Below are 25,997 nucleotides of genomic sequence, written 5' to 3'. Positions count from 1 at the left end.
GTCACAAAGAGGATCATCGAGATGAGAGGAGAGAGTGTAGTCTGTCGTCTCTGGGCATGTTGCTGCAATGCGCCTTCCGCGCTTACACGAAGCCGTTACGTGTGGAAGCCTCCCACGCCGCGCCTGCAGGGTTAACAGAGGCGGGAGGGCGGGGAGAAGCGAAGGAACGAGTCAATTAACCTGGGCTTGGGAAGGGAAAGTATCCCGATGGTTCATATTCTTAATAACGCGAGGTGATCCTCACACACAGTCTACAGATCAATTTCTACAGCTTTATCAGCGCAAACACTCTCAAAGGCATTGGCTCTCTCAGCACTGGGGAGGTGGAGGCAAGCCGATCTCTTGAGTTCGGTGCCAGCCTGATGTACTTAAGGAATTCCAGAATGGCCAAGGCTATGTAGGGAAACCCTGTCTGGGGAAAACAAAACCAGGTATGATACACCTTCCTGCTGCGGCAGCCATTTCCAGGAGAGCAAGGTGTTTTCGGGTGGCTTGGTAAGAAAGCCAAGTTAGCTAGCAAATATTGTAACTATTTTACGAAGCATAGTGAATTTCTGACTCAAATGGAAGGAAAGTGGTCTTATTTTTCAGACTATATCACAGAGGAAAAATCTGAACCTTGGAGGCTTTTAGGAGATCATGAGGTTGAGCTAACACAGGTTACCCAGTTCATAAACAAAGCTATACCTTTCCCTCGAGCATATGACGGTGTGTGGGTAAAAGTGTTTGTGAAATTATTTACATGTTTCAAAACCCGCCCCCCCCCAAAAAAAAGAAAAAGAAAAAACGGGATTGGAGAGGTGGATCTGCCGTTTAGAACTAGAGGACCCAGACTCTGCAGTCCCAGTACCCACACCCACACCCACACCCCCACACCCCCACACCCCCGCACCCCTCACAACTCCAGTTCCAGAGAATCTGGCGCCCTCTTCTGGTCTCTGCATGCATGTAGTGCCCAGCTGTACATGTCCTGAAAGCCGGCTAATCGCATGCGTTTACACATCATCTGTAAAAAGGGAGACGGGTTTAAAATACAGTCAGGGGCTGGAGAGATGGCACAGCAGTTACGAGCACTTTGCTGCTCCTGCAGAGGACCTGAGTTTGGTTTTCAGCACCCAACACGATTAACGCCAGTTCCGGGAGATCCTAAACCCTCTCTGGCTTCCTTGTGGTCAGCATACGCATAGTTCACGTACAAAGCATGTGGGCAAACAGAAACAATAGAACAAAATAATTAAAAATATATAGTTAAGCCTGGCGGTGGTGGCGCACGCTTAATCCCAGCACTCTGGGAGGCAGAGGCAGGCAGATATCTGAGTTCGAGGCCAGCCTGGTCTACAGAGTGAGTTCCAGGACAGCCAGGGCTACACAGAGAAACCCTGTCTCAAAAAATAAATTAATAAAAATAAAAATCTCAAACTATGGGACTTTGGGCTTGAGTACTTTAAAGGAGAGCTGACCCCTCCCTCACTGTATAACAGCGCCCCGCTCGCCCCTCTCCATTAAACACAAGGGCAGAGAGAGGTTGCCTCTGAAGTTCTCCGTTCAGCCTGAAGATAGAGTTCCCAAAAGGAAACAGTTGTATAAGGCCCCCAGCCCCATCCCCGGGAATCCCATCGACAAGGGAACAATGTAATACCGGACGAGACCCCGATGGTGTGCCATGACAGTTGGATCCCAGACACCCGTGGGATACTCCACCATGACTTATGCCACCTAAGAGACTTACCGGATGGAGAGATGAGTGTTAGTCACCGTACTGTAGCCCGCTTTACCCACCCACCCCCGTCACCGCCCGTCACCGCCCGTCTCCCGGAGCCTCAGCTCCTGCTCCTCTTTGTAGTTACTCACATGTGTTCCTAAAGTCTCATCTCCTCCGCTGAGCCTCGTATTTTATGGGACATTTGTGTATCTGTGTGCTAGCTTCCTTCCTATGAATCTCTGTCAGTTTATGTTACACAATTGTTGAAACTCCGGAGAGTGGAAATCTCCCTTCTTAAACACTACCCTCAAGAGCTTTGAAAATTTGTCACATTGCTGAGGCTAGATTGGAATTGCTGGGGAGGTGGAGAGGACAAGGGAGTACGGAGACCACCACCACCACCGCGCACGCGCAAGATCCCAGTGGCATCTTTTCGTTTTGTTGATCCCAGCTCACCCTGTATAGAACTTGTAGTTTGTACATGTACCAGCAAACATGGCTGCATCTTTTAGCCTATACCACGTCCTCAGATATTCCCTGAGATTTAAATTCCACACAGAGAAGATCCCACGTTTCCGTTTCATATAATTAGGTGCCCCCCCCCCCAAGTTTTCTTTTGGTCCTGCCCTCCTAGGACCCAGATGTGCAGCTGAAAGCGCCCCCTCTCCAACCATTTCCCCGGTGAATGGGAAAGTTAGTACTGTGTGGCTTCTAGTCTCCGCCCGTCACTGTCACTGTCACTGCTGCTGCTTAAATATTCTGACTGTTCAGCACCGCTAGAGTTCTGGCCGTGGCCTGCTGGGTGAAACTGAACTCCCATTTTCAATAACAAAAGATTCAAATTGTGCCTTGTCAGCCTCCAGACACCTGCCCTGCACCCTGAAATCTATTTGCAGTAAATGCTGACAGCATAGTTCATGTACTATGAGGACACCTGCTCCCCACAGGCAAGGCCCTGCTTGACTCCCCAGAGCCTCAAGGAGAGGGAAAAAAAAAGATAAAGTACATTAAACTATCATCCTGAAGCTTTGAAAAGGTACATTGCAAAACTGCCGATTGGACGTGTGCAGAAAGGGAAACCCTGGCCATTTCAAACATTAGAGATAAGAAAGATGCTTATAAGCTCTCCATTCTACCTACTCAGGTAGTGGACTGGCAGAGTGAAACACTAAGGATTGTCTTGCTGCCTGAGTAGGCCAAAGTTCCCTCAACTAGATGTTATAAACCCGGCGGAACTTAGATTCTGGACCTAACAGCTGCTCGAATGAGTCAGCTGGTATACCACGCGTCAGAAAGAAATGGCTTGTGAGAGCACTCACGGCCATGCTTTGAGTATGCCGCCGTCTGACTTATTAATGCTCCTGCATTACTGCAGCATCCATTGTTTCCATAGGACTGTTAAATCAGTTTTAACCAATCAGGACTGTTCTGTTTAAAACAGTCAGTTCTCTCTTAAGTGGTATTTTCAAGCAACAATACCAATTTGGGGTTTTTTCCTCCACCAAATTATAATGTCACATGAGTTAATTGACTCATAAGTTTTGGTTTTTTGATTGATTGACTGGTTGGTTGGTTTTGGTTTTTTTTGTTTTGTTTTGTTTTGTTTTGTTTTGTTTTGGGGTTTTTTGTTTGTTTGTTTGTTTTGTTGTTGTTTTTGGATTTGGTTTTTTTAGAGACAGGGTTTCTCTGTATAGCAGCCCTGGCTGTCCTGGAACTCACTCTGTAGGCCAGGCTGGCCTTGAACTCAGAAATCCGCCTGCCTCTGCCTCCCAGGGTGCTAGGATTACATGCGTGCGCCACCACCGCCCGGCAGCTCTGTTCTCCTAATACCTTGAAACTAATCATAGTCACAGTATTAGCATCACTAAAACTATAAAGAGCTGCATATATCAGTCTTATTTTTTATTTTGCTGGATATAATAGAGAAACATATTAACTTATAAAATGTGTCATGTCTATAACCTTTACAGTGCAAATAGTATCCAAAATTAAGGAAATTCCTATAGTATTTGAAAATATTACTTAATTCTGTAAAAAAGTATTTACATTATTGATTAAGAAGTGACATTTCTAATTATATTTGCATCTTAATGTTACATGTATCCCTAACATAATGAGAACATCAGACTGTTTATATGAGAGCCTTAGTTTCTCATCATTCCAACCTTTAGATACAAGAACTTGGCAAAAATCTCACAAAACGTTATTAGAGAATTGTGCAGAACTTAGTAAAGGATGTTTATTATTATTCATAAATGGTGTGTTTCACAATCTTTGTATAATTGTGTCTTTCACAAACTTTGTCACACCGTGTGAGTATGACAAAGACATCTCCTCCTCCTCCTCTCTGGAATGATGCCTACTTTTGCTAGCTGGCCACAGGTGACAAGGTACTGGCCCCAGGCCAGACGGCTCACTACAGTTATCCTAAGAACCACATAAACCATATGTGCAAAGCTCTTGAGCCAGTACCAGCTACTGGATGGAAGGTACTTACAGGCACATAGAATTTCTAACATCACTCTTTAAATACATTAATAGGTTTCCATCAAAATTCAGCTTGTAACATATGCAGATGATGGCTGATACCATTTATCTTTGATTTACATCTTCCTTGCTTTCTCTTTTCCCCCAATTCCTTGTCTTTTTCTCACTTTAACCTCTGAACCGTATCAGTAATGAGGCCATTACATTTTCTATTAAAATTCATTGTTTGGATGTCGTTTTTTTGGCCTAATTTAAATACTGACACTGTAGACCCAAGTTAATTAGTCAGAATGACCAAATCCCCTGCCAGTTATGCAAATACAGTCATATTAAGATAAAAATATGGCATGACTAACCTGTGCTTTTACAATAAAATTATTTCTTACCATCTTGGTTATCGTGAATCAATAGTGCTTCCACTTCGTTTTATTCTTAGACATTTGTACCACAGCCGGCATGAGTTTACACTTCAGTTTTGGGTTTTGTTCATACATGTGGTGTGTGTACCGTGTATGTACAGGTTCCTGTGAAGGCCAGAGAAGAGCTTCCTCGGGAGGCTTAGATCTGAGCTGGAGCTGCAGATGGCGATGAGCAAAGCAACGCAGGCGCTGGGTGAGGAGCTCGGGCCCCGGAGGGACAGCAAGTCCTCTCGAGCTCTGAGCCATCTCTACCTCCTTCTCACTCCCTCCTCCTCACATGGGCTTTAAAAATATTGACATTAATGGTAAATTTGGTCTTTATTATGGGGGGATCTTTTCTTTGTGTAATGGTGAACAATTTAATAATTGCCTTGGTTCTTTTCATCAATACGTATAATACAATTTTGTGTTAACTACTTCCTATGAAGTAACTTTCTCTTCTTAAAATTCCAGATGGAATAGGGACCAAAAGCACAGAGTTTGAAGTGATTGTTAGGTTCCCCAGCTAGCCCTCCTGTGGCTTACCAATTCTACTGAGGGCTTTCTAAGTTCTGAATCCAGGAGCAGGAGGGAGGGGGATGGGGGGCGAATGATAAGACACGAGGGGGGATGGAGGGAATGAAGGTGAGCGGACAGATGCGGAGGAAATGGAAGGTGCAAAGATCCTTGCCGCTGCTCTGTGAAAGAGAAGACGACCAGGGAAGAACTTCCCCTGGTCAGGAGTTCTAGACCATGTCACAAAATGAAAAGAAAGAATCCACATTGGGTTCCCGCTGTGCAGTTTCACATATAAATCAGAAGTTTTAAACTTCAAGGTGTTCTGAGGAGTGTGAGGAATGTGGCCCTGCTTGATTCCACCTGGGGCCTGAGTCATCCGCTGAGTCCTGTAAACACCAAATAACACCACCACCTATCAGCCCCTTAGTGACTGGTCTCTGACTGCCACAGCAGGTACCATCCAAGAAACCTGTGATTTATTCCATAGCAGCCATCATGTGAAGAGCATGCTGGAAATGGGGCTATGCCAAAGAGAGTCGTCCTCATCGTCACGGGAAGTGCGCATGGTGTAACAGTGTGGACAAGCATGCGTGCACAACTTTCTTACAGTATGTTACAGTTTTCCTTAATCCCACAGCGATCTTAATTTATAAGTTAGATTTTTGTCAAAAGTCTCTGTAGGAAAAATACACTGTGCATAGGGTTTAGTATTGTTTGCTCATTCAGGTGTCCTGGGGTCTTGGAATGCACCCACACAGGTAAGGCAGAATTACTGCACTCAGAAAGAAGATCCCCTCCTTGGGGCCATGACTACACTGAGCTCCAATAACTAGTCCCTTTCTCTGCAGGCTACCAGTTGCAAAGACCTAGCTTCCAGCTAGCCCTTGGGACAGTTCAGGAGTCAAATTGCTCTTAAGTGGGACAGAGAGAACTGGCTGTTCTTAGGTGTGGCTTTGTTATAAATGGAGGCCAAGAGAAGGAATAGGGACAACTGTTTTATGACCTTATTCCCAGATTCCTGTTCAGATGTTCCATTTTTTTTCCCAGAGTTCCTGGTGGATGGACACAGGATGCTAGTAAATAACTGTGACAACATAGCTTCTGTTGTTTGGCATTGGGGATGTTTTAAAGTAAGAAAAATCAGGAAAGTCCCTGGTGAGGCTAGAGATGTTGTCGATACTGTATGACCTTAAAGACGAGTCCCTGTTGAAAAGAGCCACATCTAAGAATGAGATGAACACATAGGCCTGCCAGCCTTCGTACAAGGAGCTGCCTTCCCTCCTGTTGTGGATGAGCAGACTCTGCTCCCGGGAGGGGTGCCTGGCCTCCGTACGGATGCAAAGCCTCTTCAGCCCGCAGATAGCCAGGTACTTGGTGGGGAAGGTGTCGGGACCACATAGGGAAAGTTTCAAGTCCTGGACCAGTGTGAACTTGAGCAGGTGACCCAGCGTGGATACATCTGTGAACCAGATGGTCAAATGGCCATGATAGCTGGTTGGCTCCAAGGCAAAAGGCAGGATAGACTTACAGCTGCACACTGAGTTGGCCAAGCTGTAGTCACAGTCCCTGATGTCTATGGGGCAGCTGCAGTTGCGAATGCTATTTCCCTCTGTGGAAATCAGTGTGCTGTTCTGACCTTCTGTGAAGTGGCCAAGTGCAAAGATGCCTAGCACTCCGAGCAGAAGGCTGAAGCTGGAACGCGGTGTCATTCTGGTCTAGCATGGACCGGGGTGTTCCTGTTTCTCCGTCATGAACCAGCCCTTTGTAGGTCACCTGAAAGGAAACCGGAAGCTTTAATACCACTGTGTCCTTAGAAGCACGCACTCAGTCTGAATGTGACCAAAGTGCAGTTGCAGACAACCCTGCCTTGCATTTCTTATGGAGGCAGGCAGGACTTTTATCTTGGCACTTCAGGAGATGCAGCAGCAAGACTTCTGAACTCTGCTTAGCTGAGGCATAAAACTCCCAGTGATATGTGCTGACAGCAAGGCTAACATGGCGAGAGAGCTGGGGTGCTGTCGGCCTTGGGGCGACCACATCTTATCTACCTTCAGGGACTTGGAGTTACTTTGGTAAGCACGCCCTGCCAACATCCTGTTACTGCCTACCTGCGCGTGTACAATCCCCAAGCAAGCACACGCCCTCCTCCCACTCTGTATCTGACTTCCTGGAATCGGAAGACAAGCAGTTCCTTGTAGGAGTCAGCTAGCCACCTACACATGCTGGATAACCAGCACAGTGTGCGCAGCAGTGAAACATTTCATGGTAAATCTCCTTACCAGATAAATCCCCTCCTCTGCCCTCCCCTCCAGCACAGTAATGCTTTCTCAGCTCCTGCAAATGCACCTGTGTTGATGAAAGGACTAGCACTTCACATTTTAATCTGTTACCTGAATGTATCTGCCTCTATCCCACAATAAATTTTATGAATCCATTTTCTCAAGTCTATTGTGAGGCCCCCAAATTAAGCAATATTTAAGCACTGAAAACTACACAATAGTGGCCAAGTGGGAAGCACCTCGAGTAACTGGGGAGACTGGCTGGCCGGCATCTAACAGAGGAGCTGGCCCCTCTCGTGGCTCCGAGGAAAACAAGCATTGTGGCAGAAGCTATGGGATTTCAGATTGGCATAAACAATTGAAGTTTCTCCTGACTTACTAGACAACTAAAGACAAATCAAACATCGGTGTTTACTGAACACCACAGGGACCCCAGGAGACACTCCAAGGGCGCGAGCGCGGCAGGGGCATGGCCACCGTAAGGAAGGAAAGACAGGCAGGGAGGAAGGGCTCGCTGCGGGGTTGGGTGTATGTGCAGAGGTTAAGAAGACAGCAGAAAGGTCACACTGAGTCACAAGGTGAGGCCACAGGGCACCAAGAAACAGGGAAGGAGGCAGAGCTGAAAATACTCTGACGGGCACAAGTCACTGGGAGGGTGGAAATGTTCACTGTGTGCTCACGCGGGCGGCTGCCTCCCAAGCTCTATCTCGGTGGAAGGTGAACTGGGCTGAAGCGAGAAGAGCTACACATTCACTTCACTGGACGGTTGTAAAGACACGGGAGACGATGGGCTGGGGGTGGGGGGACATGCGGGAGACGATGGGCTGGGGGGGACATGCGGGAGATGGATGGGCAGGGGGGCATGACTGGATAAGCTTTTCACAGTGTCTGGTGTGTGTTTTGAAGCAGACACATGGGACTCTTATTAGAAGATATATTTTGTAAGAAAGGAGAGTTTTGTGAAACTTGGGGGCAGGGCAAGAGTTTTGCCTGTTTTAAATGGCATCAGAAGGTAACTGACTACCCCCACTTTGTAAGGAATGGGAGGGAATTTATCAACTACAGGATAATTTTAGGCAACCAGCTGTCCCAGATTCTATCAGGTTTCTGGGACTTCACGTCCCAGTGGCCTTGTGTTCCCAACACTAGGGACACTGTGAATATCACTAGCTCTCTCTGACCCCTGCCTAAAAGACAGAGTGACAGGGACCAGTGGTGAGAGCACAGCACCGGCCTCGACCTGGGAGAAAGGGGCAGCCAGTATCTTCAGGTACCGGCAGCATTCGGGGCCTGCAGGGACAGGAGGGACAGGAAGAGAAAGCCACTCGTTTGCTGGACCGAGGACACCAGACGTTTCCATCTGACTGCCTCTTCCCAGTAGTGAAGGCCTGACTGGGAATCAGTCCCTACCCACCTAACACCCAGAAGCCCCAAAGCCAGAACGAGGAGGCCAGCTGCTGGAAGCTTCAGGAAGGGTCTACGGGTTGGGACAAGGGTCCCGTTAGCCATTTTATTCCATTTCAACATTTTTCCTCTTCAGTTTGCCGTGGCTTTCTTTCTGAAGGCCTGTTACACAGACTGTGAGCCACCTCCGCTGAGTCTCACTAACTTGTGCCCGTGCTTTAACAGGACGGGCAGACCGGAGGGTTCCAGGCCACAGGACCTCTGGGCTCTCCCTCCCCTCTCCTTCCCTTACTACCGCACAGGCTACGCCTTCTCTGTCCTCTTTGAGGTTTTTCCAAATTCTTGCCATTCTACCCTAATTATATGGATATTTTGCCCTTTCTCCACTTTAGAAATATCCCCCTCCTCAGAATCTGAGGGGACAAGGGATGTTTGTAAAAAAAACAACAAAAACAAGTGTGTGTGTGTGTGTGTGTGTGTATGCGTGTGCGTGTGAGTGAATGTCATAAACCCATTGTGTATAATTAATATATACCATGATTTATTTATTTATTTTTGTTGTTGTTTTGTTTTGTTGAGACAGTTTCCAAGTGTAGCCCTGGCTGTCATAGACCAGGCTGGCCTGGAACTTTCAGAGATCTGCCCAACTCTCTCCCAAGTGCTAGGACCAAAGGTGTGTGCCCACCACACCCAGCTCCTGTGACTTATAAAATAGCATAATTACATTAGGAAAGTATTACCTTTTAAATGGCTTCTCTTAGACTTACAGGGATTACATACGCACAATATTAAGAGTAGCATGCCTCAGAAGATTTTTTTTTTTTTTTAAGAAAAAGAAGGCCGGGCAGTGGTGGCTCATTCCTGTAATTCCAGCACTCTGAGAGGCAGAGGCAGGTGGATTTCTGAGTTCGAGGCCAGCCTGGTCTACAGAGTGAGTTCCAGGACAGCCAGGGCTATACAGAGAAACCCTGTCTCAAAAAAAAAAAAAAAACCAAATCCAAAAAACAAACAAACAAAACAAAACAAAAATCTAGAAAAAGAAGAAATAGTCCTTTCCTCAAACATTACCTCTGCAGTGAGGCTTGACACCATCAAACCCAGAGTGAAGTTAGGCACAGACAATGTGGCACACAAATAGTCCCTGAAGGAACTGCTACCATGACTCCTGGCTTAGAGCCGTCCCCAGTGGGAGATGAAGCCACGCCCCGAGGGAGGGGTCCTCGTTTGGCCTCATGCTTTGTTTCTATCATGGTGCTGTGGGTCCAGCAAGAACTTGACCAGCTCCATTGACTGAGCATGAAGGCTCAGCCCAGCAAATGTCAGCTATGGGAAGTCAGCTTAGACTGCCATTTCCAGCAAAAAGGCTTAATGTCTGAAGAATCATGGAAGCATTTTAAGCATGTCTTGATCTCGCTGCTGAAAAAAGATAGGCTATCAGGCTGGTTTCCTATTTCCTAAGTCATCTTCCTCCTCAGGGGTCTGGACTCTCAGAGAAGCTCATACCTTCCGGGGACAAGATGATCTTGGTCTAGACAGGTTTTCTCCCAGCTGAGCAACCTCCAGAGGAATTTGTACTTTTAGCCTCCAAACCAGAAGTTAAAGAAAAATGCCCCCAACACACTTTTTTCCAGTTTCCCAATAGATAGAGACAAAAATGCATTGTCCTCCTTAGTCGGACACTTAGCCCTGGACCACAAGTAGGACAAGGGACTCAGGAAGCCGTAGACTGGGGTGGGGGTGGGAGCACACTGCACAAGGGAAAGCAAAGACCAGTACCAGACGACAAGGTGGGCAGACCCCAGATGCCCTCAAAGCTCATGTGTCAGCTGACCTCCTTCCCCCCTCACCCTCAGCAAGCACTGATGAAATGTGCCCCTGTGGTGTGTGGAAACGTGCCCCATTCAGTGGTTCATCTCTAAGAGTTCATGTCTCAGAAGCCGGGGCTCTGGTGTCATGATGTTAGAGACGATGAGACCCTTCACAGGCGGAGCAGACCGAGAGATCAGGAGACCACCAAGGGTATTCCTCTCAGATGTCAATGCAGTTCTTGGAGGATTCTGATTCATTCCGGTGAGAGGGCTGTTGAAAAAAAAATAAATCTGACCCCCTCTGAGTTCTGGCTTCCTTTCTCGGCAAAATGCATTTCTCCCACATACTTCCACTGTGGTACCTGTTGCCACAGGCCCTCAGAAGAGATAGTACAGTGCTATTTGTAATTTTAGCCTTTGACACTGTAAGGTAAAGAAACCTTTGTTCTCCTATATAGACCTCTCAGCCTCAGATATGTCATTACAATAACAGGAAACAAACTGATAACTTTGTGGGACATAGTATCTTTTTTTATTGCATAGTCCTTCATTTTCTCCTCAGAATCTTCAAATAGTTTTGCAGTTAACTCTTGGAGTGCTGTATGTGTGAGAAACTCCTTGGCTAGGTAGCTCCCCAGACACCACTGGCTTCAAAATGTGTTTGGGGTTGGGAACTGGGCTGCCTGCTACTTGCCCTTGCCTTTGTAGCGCCAACCCAGCTTAGATCTGAAACTGTTCCCTTCTTAGCAGAAACCTTATAACTCTTGTGTCCCCCCCCCCCCCCGCACTCCCCCTGTTTTCTTTACTGGGGTCATTTCCCTAATTGCTTCTTCCATTTTTGAATAAAAATCCCTTCTGACTTCAAATTAAATCACTTCTGAATTAAAATTTTAAATCACATTTGATTTTTAATTGCCTCAATGGTTTGAAGGCTGCTACATTTCCTTGGTCATATTTTTGTCCTCTGCATTAAGTTTACAGAATTCAAGACATCATTGTTTAGGGTGTTTCAAGTGTGTTTGGGGTGTAAGGTCCATACATGCTGCTCCCTGGGACACAGTATCTCCTTATGAATGCTGTCTTCTAACAAACACACCTCGTCCAGTTTGAGACAGTCCTTTTGGAGCCAAGTATAACCATGATCTAAACATAGGGCATAAGCCCAGATTGAGAAGGAACCTCTGTGGAATTTGTGTTGGAGCAGCTGATGTCAATATCTACTTAATTTAAAAGAAGTCTTTGACTTCACACAGCTGGTCCCATGTTAGTCACTACTGAGAGAGTTCTTCAGCTAACCCAGTCTCAGTTGTACCTTTGGCTTCAAAATCCCATCAGTGGTCTAAGCCTTGGATCTCACCAGTGGACATAGCTTTTATCACTTTGCTGGAAAGTTAAGGTCTGCTGACACAGTTTGTCATCCCTCCACAAAGTCACTTCACTGCCTTCTGATCCAGGCATTTCAGAAATGTCCTGTTCCCATGGGTACCCCAGCTTCTCTCCCCACTTGGCACACTGCATGATCCCATGCCTACGTGTCCTTTAATGGATGGAGCTATATGACTGACTTAGCACCATTGGAATAGACTAGAGAATTCTGTTGAAGACCTGGGAGCCCTGGAAGATGTCAAGAAAAGCTTGAGTCTCAGAACGACTCTACAGAGAGGAACACACCCCTCCTTAAATGTCACTAGGTTGGGACGTAAGGGAAATGCTATGAGCCACTGGCGTTTGGATGTTTGTGCACAGGTATCAGTCTTATGAATTGGTGGTGATAGTGTTTATGACTCTCCTCGACAGAGAACACTGGGTCAGTATTTAGAAGGCATAGGTCACTACCAAGCTGATAATGATACAGTCTAAATCATGGGAGTTGAAAGGAAAGAAGACAGCTCACACAACACATCCTTCACAGATCCAAGGTTTCCCAAGGGACCATGCACTTTAGGAAACAATCAGAGCTGGGCTGTGGTGGCATACACCTGTAATCACAGAACTCTGGGAGGCAGAGGCAGGTGGATTTCTGAGTTCAAGGCCAGCCTGGTGTACAGAGTGAGTTCCAGGACAACCAGGACTATACAGAGAAACCCTGTCTCGACAAAACCAAATCCACCCCCCCCCCAAAAAAAAAGGAACCAACAATCAGGCAGTCAATGAGAAGACAGAGCCTTTGCCAGCACTGGTTACTAACCCAGATGAAGCCCTGGAAGTGGACTGTGTTTGGAGTTTGGGAAGAAAGGGGGCTGGGTTCAGAGAGACAGGCAGTGTGGAGACACACTCAAGTGCTTGGTGTGTTCAGTGCACACGTCTGATGTCCTGGACCTGTGAGCTGAGAACATGTGACAGAGCGGGTCTAGACAGGACTGGGCTGGCCAAGCTGAGAGACTTGGGCTTTATGCTGGCAGCAGTTTAATTCTCCAACTAGTCTAAAATCCTCTCATCAGTAAAAAGATTTGGAAACTCTCCTCAAATAGATATGATATTTTATTTATCAAGACCATAAATATATTGTCTACATTGTAAACAATACCCAATCAGAATATTTTTAAATTAAGATAAGAATAAAACATTTCCTATCTCCCCAACTGTACCCCTCTGGCTTGGCCTGTGACCTTCCTCGGGGTCCACACCCCTGTCTTGAGCTTCTTTAAGAGGCAAACATGAACCTGTAAGGTTTATAGCAGAGGAGAGACCTGCGTTTAAGGAAGGAAGCTGAGACTACCAGTAGAGATTAAACTAAGGGATGTGTCCCAAGGAAAGAAGTATGTGTGTGTGTGTGCGTGTGTGTGTGCATGTGTGTGTGTGTACGTGTGTGCATGTGTGCGTGTGTGTGTGTGTGTGTGTGTGTGTGTGCGCGTGTGTGCATGTGTGCGTGCGTGCGTGCATGTGTGCGTGTGCGTGTGTGTGCGTGCATGTGTGCACGCGCACAAACGCGTGCTTCTTTAAGGTTTACATCTCTCTGACATCTCTGTTTTCTGACTCCTAGCTTCTTACACACATGGATTAGTGCATTAGACAAGCCTCATCAGAAAAGCGTCTAGTTGTAGTAAATGCCAGTTGACACAGAGACCCACAATGGGTCAAACTGTAGGAAATAAGACTATGGCTCAGCCCTAAGTGGAACATCTATATCACATCAGTATCACACCCCTTCTTCACAAGGCTCAGAGACCACTGCAGAGGATGGGCCAGAAAGATTCTAAGAGTTAGAGGCAGCGGATGAATGCAAGGGAACAGTACTTTCCAGATACATCAGGGCTATGGCACGTATGATTCACAAGGATTGTGACACTATGCACAAGATCTCTGTAAGCTCAGCCAAATGGAATCCCAGCATGGAGAGGGAAGGCAGGCACGAAGCCCCTCTTAGCTGAGGAGCTCTTGGCAATTAGTAACTGCTGGGAGAGAGAGGGAGGGAGGGTCAGTGTGGCCTTGGTCTGTCAACCGTGCTCGAGTGGAGGACATGCTTTGTACTATACATGGGCAGCACCAATTTGAATTACCATTTTTTAAAAGTTGGGTGGGTAGGGAAGGAGGTGGATCCGGGAGGAACTCAGGGAGGAGGGTAAATATGATCAAAGCATATTGTAAGAAATTCTCAAAAGAAATAATGAACACAACAAGAAGATGTTTGTTCACAAAGAGCCACAAAGAGGAAAACTGGCATGAACGGGGGCAGTGTCTTCTACCTGGCCATGCTAATAGTGACTGAGATCAGGCCAGGCATTCTCCATGTATTTTATTCATGAAATAGCTGGTTTTTATTTTAGAATAGGTCTCACTATGTTGCTCTGACTGGTCTTGAGCTCCTGAGCTCAGGTGATCCTTCCACAGGCACAGCTGGTTTTCCACAGGAGCAGCTGGCACCACAGGCACAAGCCTGGCCTTACTTAGTAACACTAACATCAAATGGGTACACCTTTTGGCAGATGCTATTCCAGATACTGCGTGTTTTAGGCCATTGACTAGTTGCGATAACCCCAACAGCCGATACTCAAGTCCCACTATTGTATTAAACAAATGGAGACATAGAATAACTTGTCAAAGATCCCAGATCTAGTTAGCAATGGCTCAGACTTTCAACCAGACAGCCAAGCACACGATAAGGAGCCACAGGGGAAACGCAGACTCCATTGATGTCCCACACCTTATAACCCTCTCCTAGATTACAAGACTTCTAACCAAGCCATCTATGGAAATTTCATGCTTAACGAGATAAATTAAGTGGGTTCTATTATACATAAAGCCTTCAGAAACTGTCTTTAAAAAAGAAATGTGTATAAATTAGTTAATGAGTTCAAGTTCATAGAAGATTAGCTAATGGAAGCTGAGTGCTGTTTCAGTTAACACAGGTGGGGACCACAATATTAAAACTAGCCACAGAGAGCCCCAGGAGCCCCTAACTCGGGGGTGGGCGGGGAGGTCACCTCTCCTTCCTCTGAACACAGTGTATCTGGCAACTTGCTAAACCTTCAAGTCCCCCTGGAGCGACCTGGACTCCACTGAGGTGATTTACTCACTGGTATTTACCTGTGGCTTTGCCCAGCTGCCAACTAGACCATGTCCCCCCAAGTCATACTGACTCCTGTCTCGTACTTGTCTCTTAAAGGCACAGACACCCGCCACTGGGTACCAGATTCTCAATGCTAATCATGTGCCAGTTTTAAGCAATGAAAACCGGGTGTGGAAAAGAAAGTTGGAAACTACGAGTTAGCTGTTGAAAAGCACCAGTTTCCATAAACACATTACAGAAACTATTAGTCTCCAAAGCTGCCCTATTTCTGTCAGAAAAAAATTAGTGAAAAAAATTTGTTTCCGCTCCAAACATATTGCATTATTCATTCTAAAAAAAAAAAAGTTAAAAACTTAAGAATCACTCTTTACACACACACACACACACACACACACACACACACACACAAAGTTTGCAAACAAATAAAGTCTGTCTTTTCAGTAATTTATAAAGACTTTCCCCCCATAAATATCACATACAATGTTTTTGAAACACTCCCCCGCCCTCAAGTATACCAAGATACTTTTTGCTAAAATCTGCCCTACGGTATGTTTAAAAACAATAAAATTGATGTAGGAGTGTGCAGGCTACTGGACTTGTATTAAAACACCCATCTTGTCTTAGTTGGTCATTATTTACCACACTTCCCCCTCCTTTGCATAAAAGCACCCATGTTTTTAATGTTGACTATCCAATCTGCCTTAATCTTATTTAAGAAGTTTACTGTTTGTTTTTCATTTCAAGTTTTCTGAGGCATAAACACTATGACCTGTGCCATGTACACGGATCATAGACTGAAGGGGAAAGCAAGACCCCAAGATAGTGCAGGCTCGAGACATCGCAGGTGCCGCCACTTCAGAGTCCTTGATTTGCTTTGCGATTCACTAAGGAGAAGAGACAGGATCTGCATGGCTAGATTGTTGCTATTAGGCATTAAAGATGAGCAGAAGAGACTAACCAAACTTTTAAAAATGGAAACAAGTTCAGATCCCTCTCTATTCAGGGTCTAAATGAAAAGACCATCCAGTCTCTGCTTAGTGCCCTGAAAAGTGTTTCCTTTTCAAGGCAGAGAACGGTAGAAAGCTATCCAGTTGCTTGGAAGCCCAAAGGGTGTTTGGTGGCACCCACCATCCTTCAGTGACATATTCAGGAGATGTACCAGTTCCAGGAGGTCCCCAGACTTCCTGGCCATACAGCAGAAAGTCTGTTGAGCTAACAGCCGTTTTAAACAGAGCAGAGGCGCTACTTACATCTTGCGGTCCCACGGCAAGGCCTTGCCTGTCCAATCTGGCCACTGTGTCTTCACCCTGGCTTGACAGCTGTTTTAATCTGCAAGCCTGGTGGAATGCATGGTCTCGTGGTCTCTCACTTGCTGTTCTTTTCCATTTCCAGAGGGCCAGTGACCTGGTGGTTTCCATGGCGACCAGAAAGAAGCTGGCTGGCCTACCAGTTTTATTAACCAGTAGAAGAGAACCTGTCTCTTTGGGGCTGTAAGCTGGGAAATTTCCAGAAGAAACTGAGGGTACTACTGCTGTAGACTGACCACAAAGGATAGACAAATGGAAGCGTTTCTGTTGCAGCTGGAAATTGGAAGGGTTGACTATGGACCATGGAAACGCCTCAACGACACTTTTATATCCACAATTTTTCTACTCTCTTCGGCCTGAATTGTTACTTACATGCCTCAGATGGTGTAAAAACAAAACAAAACAAAACAAAACAAAAAACAAAAAACATTTGACTGTGATTGTTCCAAAGAGAACATGAATTCATTTCACTTTCTGAGACGGAGTCCCAACCTCTCCCCTCTCATGAATGCATTTTTAAATGCTAGAAGCCAGAAAATAAGTAAACATGAAAAAAATTCTGTGTTCATTAAATGGTGGCTTAGTCTATTTGGAGATGTTACAAAATGTCCTAAACTGTGTGGCTTAAAAAATGTCTTAGTCTTCTGGAGACAGGGAAATCTAAGGCTCTGGTCTTCTATTCTCTATTGGATGAGGACGGGGTGCTTCCTGGCTCATAGATGGCCCCTTCAATAGCTACTAATTTCATTCCTGAAGGTTCCAATATTGTGAGCTAACATCCAATCTTTTAATGAAGGCTTACTAAATATGGGAGGAATCTGATGGATGGAGTAGGGTCTCAGTAATGTGAAGCAATATGGGAGCAGAGAGATAGATGTATAGTCACTTGGATGTGGGGTAACATTATCTACCAACCTACCCATCCACCCACAGGTCCTTGCCACACACGAGCACTGTGTCAAGAGGCTTGAAGGACACAAAGGTAAACAGGAGTGATTGTGGAAAACCACATAAAGGAAGGAACAAAAGGAATAGATGCACATCTTAGAGATAATGGGTCCACCTTTCGCTGGGAAGAATGAAGGTTTTTGAGCAGTAGCATTTTAATCAAGGCTCCTAAAAGATGGCCAGGGATGGAGTGGGTCAGACACAGAAAAACAGGGCCATGACACTTAATTGAGTGGTTATTAACCAATGGTGTATGAATGGGGATGAACAAATACTTCGTCTCCTTGTGGGGGCTGTGGCGACAACCTTAGATAGATGTTGATCTTTACCTCCCACATTAAGCCTCCCTCTCTCCCCCTCCACAACTCCCTCCCTCCTCCTCTCCCTCCCTCCTTGATTCCTTCCCTTCTACCTCCCTCCTTCCCTCCCTCCCTTCTGCTGTGTGCACCTGAGGTTTTGCCTCACCCTTCTATAGGGGCACTGACAACACAGGTGTATGACACCCCCCTGCCACCAGAGAACTGAACTCGGGCTCACACTCACGTGACAAGCACTTTCCCTACTTCTTCTTCTCGGTCTGACAATGGTGGTGTCCCAGGGGATCCAGGAACTCAGACAACTAAGCAGACCACTAGAGCAGAGGCTCAGAGCCAGCAGCGTCCCAGAAGAGCAGAGTGAGTGGCTCTGAGGACCAGAGGATCACAGTTAAGGCAAAGGGACCTGATGTGACTTTATACTTGGTTTGTAATGCACTTGAAGGTAGTTTCTTCCCAACTGAAACACCTCCCTCAGGAGGGAGGGGCGACTTGGGAGGTAAAGGGAAGGCCGTGCATCTGGAGGAACAGGAATTTGGAAGATGCTGTGGGGCACCTCCCCAGCAGTCCAGAAGCAGTGAACAGCCAACCACTGGGAAGCAACCGGCCAGCCCGTGCAGCTGCTGCAGTTGTGCAGAGCCTCTGTTGCAGCTTTCACATCCACTGTGCTGGTGTGGGCTTCTCTGTGAGGTAGGTCCTTTTGTGTCACCCCTGTGCCTTATAAGTACTCCTCAATTCCATTCCTGTCAGTAACTCTGATAAAAAATTGACCCATTTGCCATTTGGATACTGGTGTATCCAATTGTTACTTTGTTCAAATTGTTACAAAGTAACGATTGTTACTTTGGTCTGTTGTGGGTTCTCTTTCTGGAGTAAGCAGTCAGGTGTGAAGTGTAACTTTCCATGAAGTCTGTCACACAAATCTCAGCAAAGCAAACACACTATTATATAAGCATAGTGTTGTCAACTCTTTAGACAGATTTGAAAACTTTATGAAAACTTCATTTGCTCCTTTTGACTCCCAGTATGGGCCCCCCCCCAGGTGGAGGGAGGGGCGCCAGCCCCTCCCACTGCATCTTCAGGCAGGAAGCAGACCTTAGCTTGCTCCTTCTTCCCTATTATTCATGAGGCTGAGACCTCAACTGAAGGAATCTACCCCCCCCCACACACACACTGAGGGTGTTTCCTTCTCTTTATTCTTTTTATTGCCACCCTTCCTAGCCATAACCAGAGGTGATTCCATTGTGATTCTAAATCTAGGTTGGCAAAGAAGAAAGATTACATCTCCATATAAGTTTTACTTAAATGTTAAAATGTTTGTATTACATTTCTGTCTGTGTCTCTGTCTCTCTGTTTCTCTGTGTATATGTGTCATAACACATGCTTGGAGGTCAAAGAACACCTTTTGGGAGTTGGTTGTTTCCTTCTACCATGTGGGATCTGGGGATTGAACTCAGGGTGGCAAGCACCCTTAACCACCAAGTCTTCTTGCTGGCCCAACTTTTTTCTTTGAGACAGGGTCTTTGTAGCCCTGACTGATCTTGAACTCATAGAGATCTGTCTGTCTCAGCCACCTGCGTACAGGGATTAATGGTGTGTGGACCATGCCAAGCCAGACTTCATTTAATTTGTAAACTTTGTTTAGTCCTTTGATCAATGTAACTTCAAACCCTACAGAATTCATGCATAGATTTTGGGAGGTCACCTAAGGGTGCCTCTCTGAACACTCAGGCTTAAATCTGGCTCTCTAGTCTCTACTTAACAAACCAAGTTCTGCTCCATGCTGACTCATACTGAAATTCTTTCCCATTTGGTAGTCAAGGTCACCTTCACCCGAGTGGAGGTCTCTAAATGGGTGTGTCTCTGCCATCGGTTGGCAGCACGGGGCTGTGTATCTCCCGCTGTTCCTCACCATATGCCATGAATCGCTTAGCTTTGCCACAGACTCCCTACTCTCAGATACATTGTTCACCACAGATCTCACTATGATACATTGTTCATCACAGACTGTTCACCACAAACCTCACTAGATACATTGTTTGTCACAGACCTAACTATGATACATTGTTCACCACAGACCTCACTATGATACAATTGTTCACCACAGACCTCAAAGGTCAAAGGGCTAACAGCCATGAACAGAAACCTCCACTCTGAACAAAAGGCAAACTTTCCCTTTTCTGAGTTGATTATCTCAGGCACTTGTTACAGTAATGTGAGACTAACCCTATGCCCCAACTCAAGTAAAGAACACAAACCTGTGCCCCTTTTTCCAGCTGGCTATTAGGCTATGAACCCCAACTGTGCAAAAGGCACAGTTTGAAAACATGTGTCCAAGACCAAGGGCGGCAGTAGGAGATCTGAGAGACAAACTGTCATTAGCCAACCAGTGTAACCGGATAGACAGATGCAGCTATGGAAGGCCAGAAATGGGCAGGCCACTAAACTCAGTTCCTGAAAATTCATCAGAGTGTATGTTCAGCTAAGTGTGGTGTGTTCTTGGGACATCAACCTGCTGAGTGACAAGGCCCCTGACCCAGGTGACTACAAGGTAAGCAACAAGGACTGATAAGATCAAAATGTATCATTTTCATGTGTGAAAATGAAAATGTCATAATGAAACTCCATCTCCCAGCAGAGTAACTATAGCCTTGGTTGTGGGGACTGCGCTCCTCCCTTAAAGTCCCCCATTTCCAGTTCTCTTTATGTCTCGCCTAGTTAAATATCCATATCCTGATGTTTGTCAAACTACCTGGACCACGAACATCCCCTCAGATTCTGCTTCAACCCCCCCCTCTCTCTCTCTGTGTGTGTGTGTGTGTGTGTGTGTGTGTCACATGCCAGAGCTCCCAGCCCCAGAGGGACTGGATTTCTAACCAAGTTTGCCACCTACTGGTGATACTTGATTCTCATGACCAGACCTAAACCCTGAGATCTCGATGGCTTGGCGCCCAAGTTAGATGTCCACACACTTGTAGCCTATTGCTACTGGACACTCTCAAGTGTTATTAGAAATGCTGAATATCAAAAAAAAAGGCAGATTAGTAAAGTCTGTGATTAGTAAAGTGGTGGCGCATGCCTGTAATCCCAGCAGTTGGGAGGCAGAGGCAGGTGGGTTTCTGAGTTCGAGGCCAGCCTAGTCTACAGAGTGAGTTCCAGGACAGCCAGGGCTACACAGAGAAACCCTGTGTCAAAAAAAACCAAAAAGCAAAAAACCCCAAAAAAACCCAAAAGAAGAAGAAGAAGAAGAAGAGAGAGAGAGAAAGAAAAAAGAAAAGAAAGAAAGAAAAGAAAGGAAAAGAAAAGAAAAGAAATGCTGAATCTTGTGACAGATGCTATCCACAAAGCACTGAAAGTTTTTGCCCTCAGTATTTGGAATACCAATGATACAACCAGACACTGGCTCAGCGTCTCGTCTTGGTGAGTGGTGTCTGAAATGCAGGAGTGTGGCGGAAAAGACCACTGCATAGCTCCCTCAACTTCTCTCTGTTCTGGCCTAATTTCTCCTAAGAAGTTGCCTTCAAGTAGGAGATTTGGTTTTCTGTTCTTTTTTTTGGGGGGGGGGAGGTTGAGACAGGGTTTCTCTGTGTAGCCCTGGCTGTCCTGGAACTCACTTTGTAGACCAGGCTGGCCTCAACCTCAGAAATCCACCTGCCTCTGCCTCCCAAGTGCTGGGATTACAGGCATGCACCACCACACCTGGCTGAAATTTGGTTTGTCTAATACAGGCATTGGCAGCTGCCACTGGTTGCCGCCAAGAGCACCCACACATATGTATTCATGCACACACACATATGTATAGATAAAAATGCAACATATCTTTAAAACAAAAAGAATAGCTCTTACCCGCCCTGCTGGCTTCATGGTGCCGAGTGTGCCATTCAGGCTGCTGAGAATTTGTCATTTATGTTTTCCGCAGATGTGGACGCTGTAGGCAACTACACTGGCCAGTCAGCCAGTCAAGATGAGCCTGTTGTTGGTACAAGCACCAAATCTGCCGTGGGGCTTCTCGTTGCTGGGGAGGTCACAGGCCCGGATGAGGAAGCTGCTGCTGCTGCTGCTGGTTTGCAAAATGGACATGATGTGCCTGTCCAATTGCCCTTCAAATAACCTCCCTTAGGCCAATAGGTTGATACTGCTTTCAGTTTCACTCACAGATGCTTTGGCATCTGCCGGCTGTGATTGTAGAACCTCAAAACTGGCCAAAGTATTGAGAAGGAATCACCATTTAATACCACTCCTTAATGGGACACCTGTGCTGCCCCATTCCACACTCCGGAAATGTGGGAGAGCAGGAGCTAGACTAAAGAGCTGCAGGGTGGGAGGGGAGCGCTGGGGATACCCACACAGGCGTGACAGGGCTGTGGCATGCTTAAACTCCCAGCTGCTGTGACCTCCTGCACTCCATCTCCTTGGGGTCCAGATCGTCAAAACCTAGACAATGCCTAGAATGGGGCACAGGCTCTCAGGCCCACCCTGAGGATTTAGACACAGGTGACAGGTGATGGGGGATGGAGAGACATTTTCTTCAGTGGTATAACCACTGGTGAAGTGCCCATTTCTTGTAAATAAATTACATCTATGTTCTTGTAAGCATATCTAAAGAGCAGATACACACACACACACACACACACATGCAACACACACATATACATACATACAGCCATACACACACCCATATATACATACATACACACATATGCACCTATACACACATGCACACATACTTACACACACATGCACACACATGCAAACACACACAGGACACAAAAGTACAAAGAAGGAGCATCATTGGGAAGAGGAAGGGGATTGGGATTAAAAGGAATGGGAGGGGGTAAGAGGAGGTAAGAGAGAGATCAAATATACTATGAATATGCACATATATGTAACATATATGCATATATATAACAGAGACTAAAATAATTATTATACTTTATATTTTGTATTATATATCAAACTATATTATGTACATGCATGCATATATAACAAGGAGACATCAAAATACATTATATACATGTTTAAAAGTTTAATAAAAACAATCACCATGTATAATTAATATAATAACAATTAAGAAAGATTTTTGTTGCCTGAGAAAGAAAATAGCTGGACATTTCACGCAGCTGCCATCTTCCTCCGACTTACCTGAGGTAGTGACTGACAAACGCAGACAAGCCTCCTGGCCCAGCTCCTCTGCTCCTGACTCCCCGGAGGTGGAATCCAGGGTCAGAATCCACGGGGTCCAAACACCCTGATCTTTCTGCTTGCGAAATGGCAGCTGCAAAAGCAGGAGCTACGAGACCGTGTGAAACTGGCTGATGAAGTGGGGGAGAGCCTTGTCCGTCGGGGGCAAAACTGCCTCGGCAGCCACAGCCTCCTCGTAAAGGCGATGCGGCTGCGGAAGGAGAAAAACAGTCCCACCGCTGCTGTCCGTTACCCAGGAAAACAAGACAAAGTACGACGGAGTTAAAACCCTACATTTCAAAACCCACAATGTCCATGAAAACTCATAAAAGATGAATGGACAGTCAAGGAGCCTGAAGGCCGGGAGGCAGCTCAGGCTGGGAGGCAGCTCAGGCAGGGAGGCAGCTCGGGCCGGGAGGCAGTTCGGTGAGCGTTATTCACGCAGAACAATCTGAGTTTGATACCCTGTGCCTGTGTAAAAAGGAAAGTGTGGGCCTGGTGTGCGGGCTCACACGTTTAATCTCATAACTCATGAGGCACGGGCATGTAGATCTCTCTCAGTGAGTTCAAGGCCCCCCCTGGTCTACATACGGAGTTCTAGGTCAGAAAAGGCTATACCATGAGACCCTGCCTTCTCCCTGATCAGCTGGTGTCTCCTGGCCATCCACAAAGCAACAAGCATCTCTGCTTAGGAAAGCAGAAACAAGAACCCGGTCCTATTCATGGTCGGTGGAGACCTAAGGGTTAGTAGAATATGCATACATAGATAAAATTATTAAACTAAAAAGTCATGGAACTCAGTGACAGATGGTTGACTTTTATTCCTGTTTTTGAGGTAGGGTCTCTATGTAATATCAGTTGGCCTCAAACACACAGAGATCTGCCTGCCCTGTCTCTGTCCTGAGAACCAGAGTACCACCATGCCCAGGCACACTTGAATTTTGATTGGAGGGCATATGGACTCTTAATTTGTCATTTATAATTTTTTCAGATGTTTTTCTTCTCTGCATCATTTTCTCCCCTTGGTTCCTAGAATTGCTAAACATTTTAGACAATGCCCACCACCTCAAGGAACCCCTTCCCCCCCCCCCCCCCCCGCAGCCTGGTGGATTTACAGGTCAACTGCTCTTACTGATGACAGAGCCCTACAGGACTTGCTAAGAGTCAGGTACTAATTTAAGCACTTCCTGTATGCTCTCTGTTAATTTCTCTCAAATACCTGTTGTCTTAGTCAGGGTTTCTATTGCTATGATAAAATACTATGACCAAAAAGCAAGTTGGGGAGGAAAGGGTTTATTCAGCTCTCACTTCCACATTGCTGTTCATCACCAACAGAAGTCAGGACAGGACTCAAAGAGAGCAGAAACCCAGAGGCAGGAGCTGACGCAAAGGCTATGGTGGCGTGCTGCTTACTGGCTTGCTCAGCCTGCTTTCTTATAGCCCTCAGGACCTCCAGCCCAGGGATGGCCCGCCCACAATGGTCTGGGTCCTCCCCCTTCATTAATTAAGATAATGCACTACTGCTGGATCTTATGGGGGTATTTTCTCAATTGAAGTTTCCTCCCTTTAAGATGACTGTAGCTCGAAGGGCAGTGGTGGCGTCACCTTTAATCCCAGCACTAGGGAGGCAGAGGCAGGAGGATTTCTGAGTTCAAGGCTAGCCTGGTCTACAGAGTGAGTTCCAGGCTAGCCAGGGCTATACAGAGAAACCCTGTCTTAAAAAGCCTCCCCCCCCCCCAAAAAAGACTCTAGCTTATGTCAAGTTAATGGAAAACTACCCACATAACACCTGCACCATTATTATTTTTAATTTCCAGCAACAGCATCAGAAGCCAAAGAACCAATAGAATTTGTTCAAATTCATGAAGATAATAAACTGTGGAGCTGAGGTTGGACCCAGGCTGTGTGGCCAGTGTCCTTCCATTCTGTGAAGGTAGACAGATGGCTTTTCCTCCAAAGTTCAAAAGTTTGATTTTTCACATTTGATTCTTTTCTTTCTTTCTTTCTTTCTTTCTTTCTTTCTTTCTTTCTTTCTTTCTTTCTTTCTTTCTTTCTTTCTTTTTTTTTTTGGAATTTGGTTTTTTTCGAGACAGGGTTTCTCTGTGTAGTCCTGGCTGTCCTGGAACTCACTCTGTAGACTAGGCTGACCTCGAACTCAGAAATCCACCTGCTTCTGCCTCCCAGAGTGCTGGGATTACAGGCGTGCGCCACCACCGCCTGGCTCACATTTGATTCTTAATCTATTTGTAACTAATCATGATTTGGGTATGCCTAACGCACCATCTTAGAAATATGGAAGACATTGGTTCTGAGGGTGGTTTGAACTGTGCATACCTGGCCCAAGAGGTTTCAGTGGAGAAGAATTTCAGCATGTGACCTAGTGATTGTTTTTGTGATATTTTGGTGAAGAATAGGACTGCTTTTTGCCCTCATCTGAAGAGTCTACCCAAGGCTAAGGTAAAGAGATTTATATTCATTCCATTGACAAAGGAAGTCTCAGAAAAGCCCAGAAGAGACTTTGTTCTATGGTTTAGTCTCTATGTTCTATGGAGCATTCTGACTGAGCCAAGCAAGCTGAGAACGGAAAAAAAAATACAAAATATATTGTTTAAGTAATAATAACGGGGCACCAGGAAGTGCAATGGAGCTGAATCCCATGTTCTGGGAGCGAGTTAGGGAACGGTGATCTCAGGGCGAGAGCCCACCCAGCTCAGCTCATGTAGCCCTCCTGGAACTCCTTAGACCAGGCTGGCCTTAAACTCCTTGAATTCCGCCTGCCTCTGCCTCCCAAGTGCTGGGATTAAAGGCGTGCGGCTTGGATTTTTAATCTGGAATGAGCTACAATTCAGAAATGGAGGGCATGCCTGTGATCCGGGTCTTGAGGCTGAAGACACAGGCTTTTGATCCAGATCTTGAGGAAGAATGGCCATGAAACGCTTAGGCCCAGGCCTGGTGGGACACACCCTTAATCCCAGGAGAAAAGGCAAGAAGATCTCTGAGGTTAAGGCCAGCCTGCAACAGAGCAGGTTCTAGGCGAAGAAAAGCTTAAGTCTGGGCATGGTGGTACATGCCTTTAATCCCAGCATCCAGAAGACAGAGTCATGCAGATCTCTGAGTTCAAGGTCAGCCTACAGAGCAAG

The 25,997-nt window shown here is 46.1% G+C and overlaps 1 protein-coding gene across 2 annotated transcripts; it reads right to left on the bottom strand.

Moving 5' to 3' along the window:
- Nucleotides 1-3,838: 3,838 nt before the first annotated feature.
- On the bottom strand, nt 3,839-22,931 carry C15H21orf62 (chromosome 15 C21orf62 homolog). 2 transcript variants are annotated; one of them, XM_052159017.1, is made up of 2 exons: nt 22,819-22,931; nt 3,839-6,879 (listed from the first exon to the last, which is right to left on the bottom strand). In XM_052159017.1, the coding sequence occupies exon 2, from the start codon at nt 6,813-6,815 to the stop codon at nt 6,180-6,182; it is 636 nt and encodes a 211-aa protein (XP_052014977.1). In that variant the 5' UTR covers nt 6,816-6,879; nt 22,819-22,931; the 3' UTR covers nt 3,839-6,179. The 2 variants fall into 2 exon arrangements, with proteins under 2 accessions (XP_052014977.1, XP_052014976.1); XM_052159016.1 differs by lacking the exon at nt 22,819-22,931 and adding an exon at nt 21,523-21,585.
- Nucleotides 22,932-25,997: the final 3,066 nt, after the last annotated feature.

Source organism: Apodemus sylvaticus, chromosome 15 (assembly GCF_947179515.1).
Source record: "Apodemus sylvaticus chromosome 15, mApoSyl1.1, whole genome shotgun sequence".
In the NCBI taxonomy this organism is placed as follows: domain Eukaryota; kingdom Metazoa; phylum Chordata; class Mammalia; order Rodentia; family Muridae; genus Apodemus; species Apodemus sylvaticus.
Note: the sequence above shows the minus strand (reverse complement) of the source record. Positions and strands in the feature narration are given on the sequence as shown.

Bases quoted from the DNA above. Each gene is read 5' to 3' on its own strand.
- C15H21orf62 (XM_052159017.1), bottom strand. From the start codon at position 6,815: ATGACACCGCGTTCCAGCTTCAGCCTTCTGCTCGGAGTGCTAGGCATC.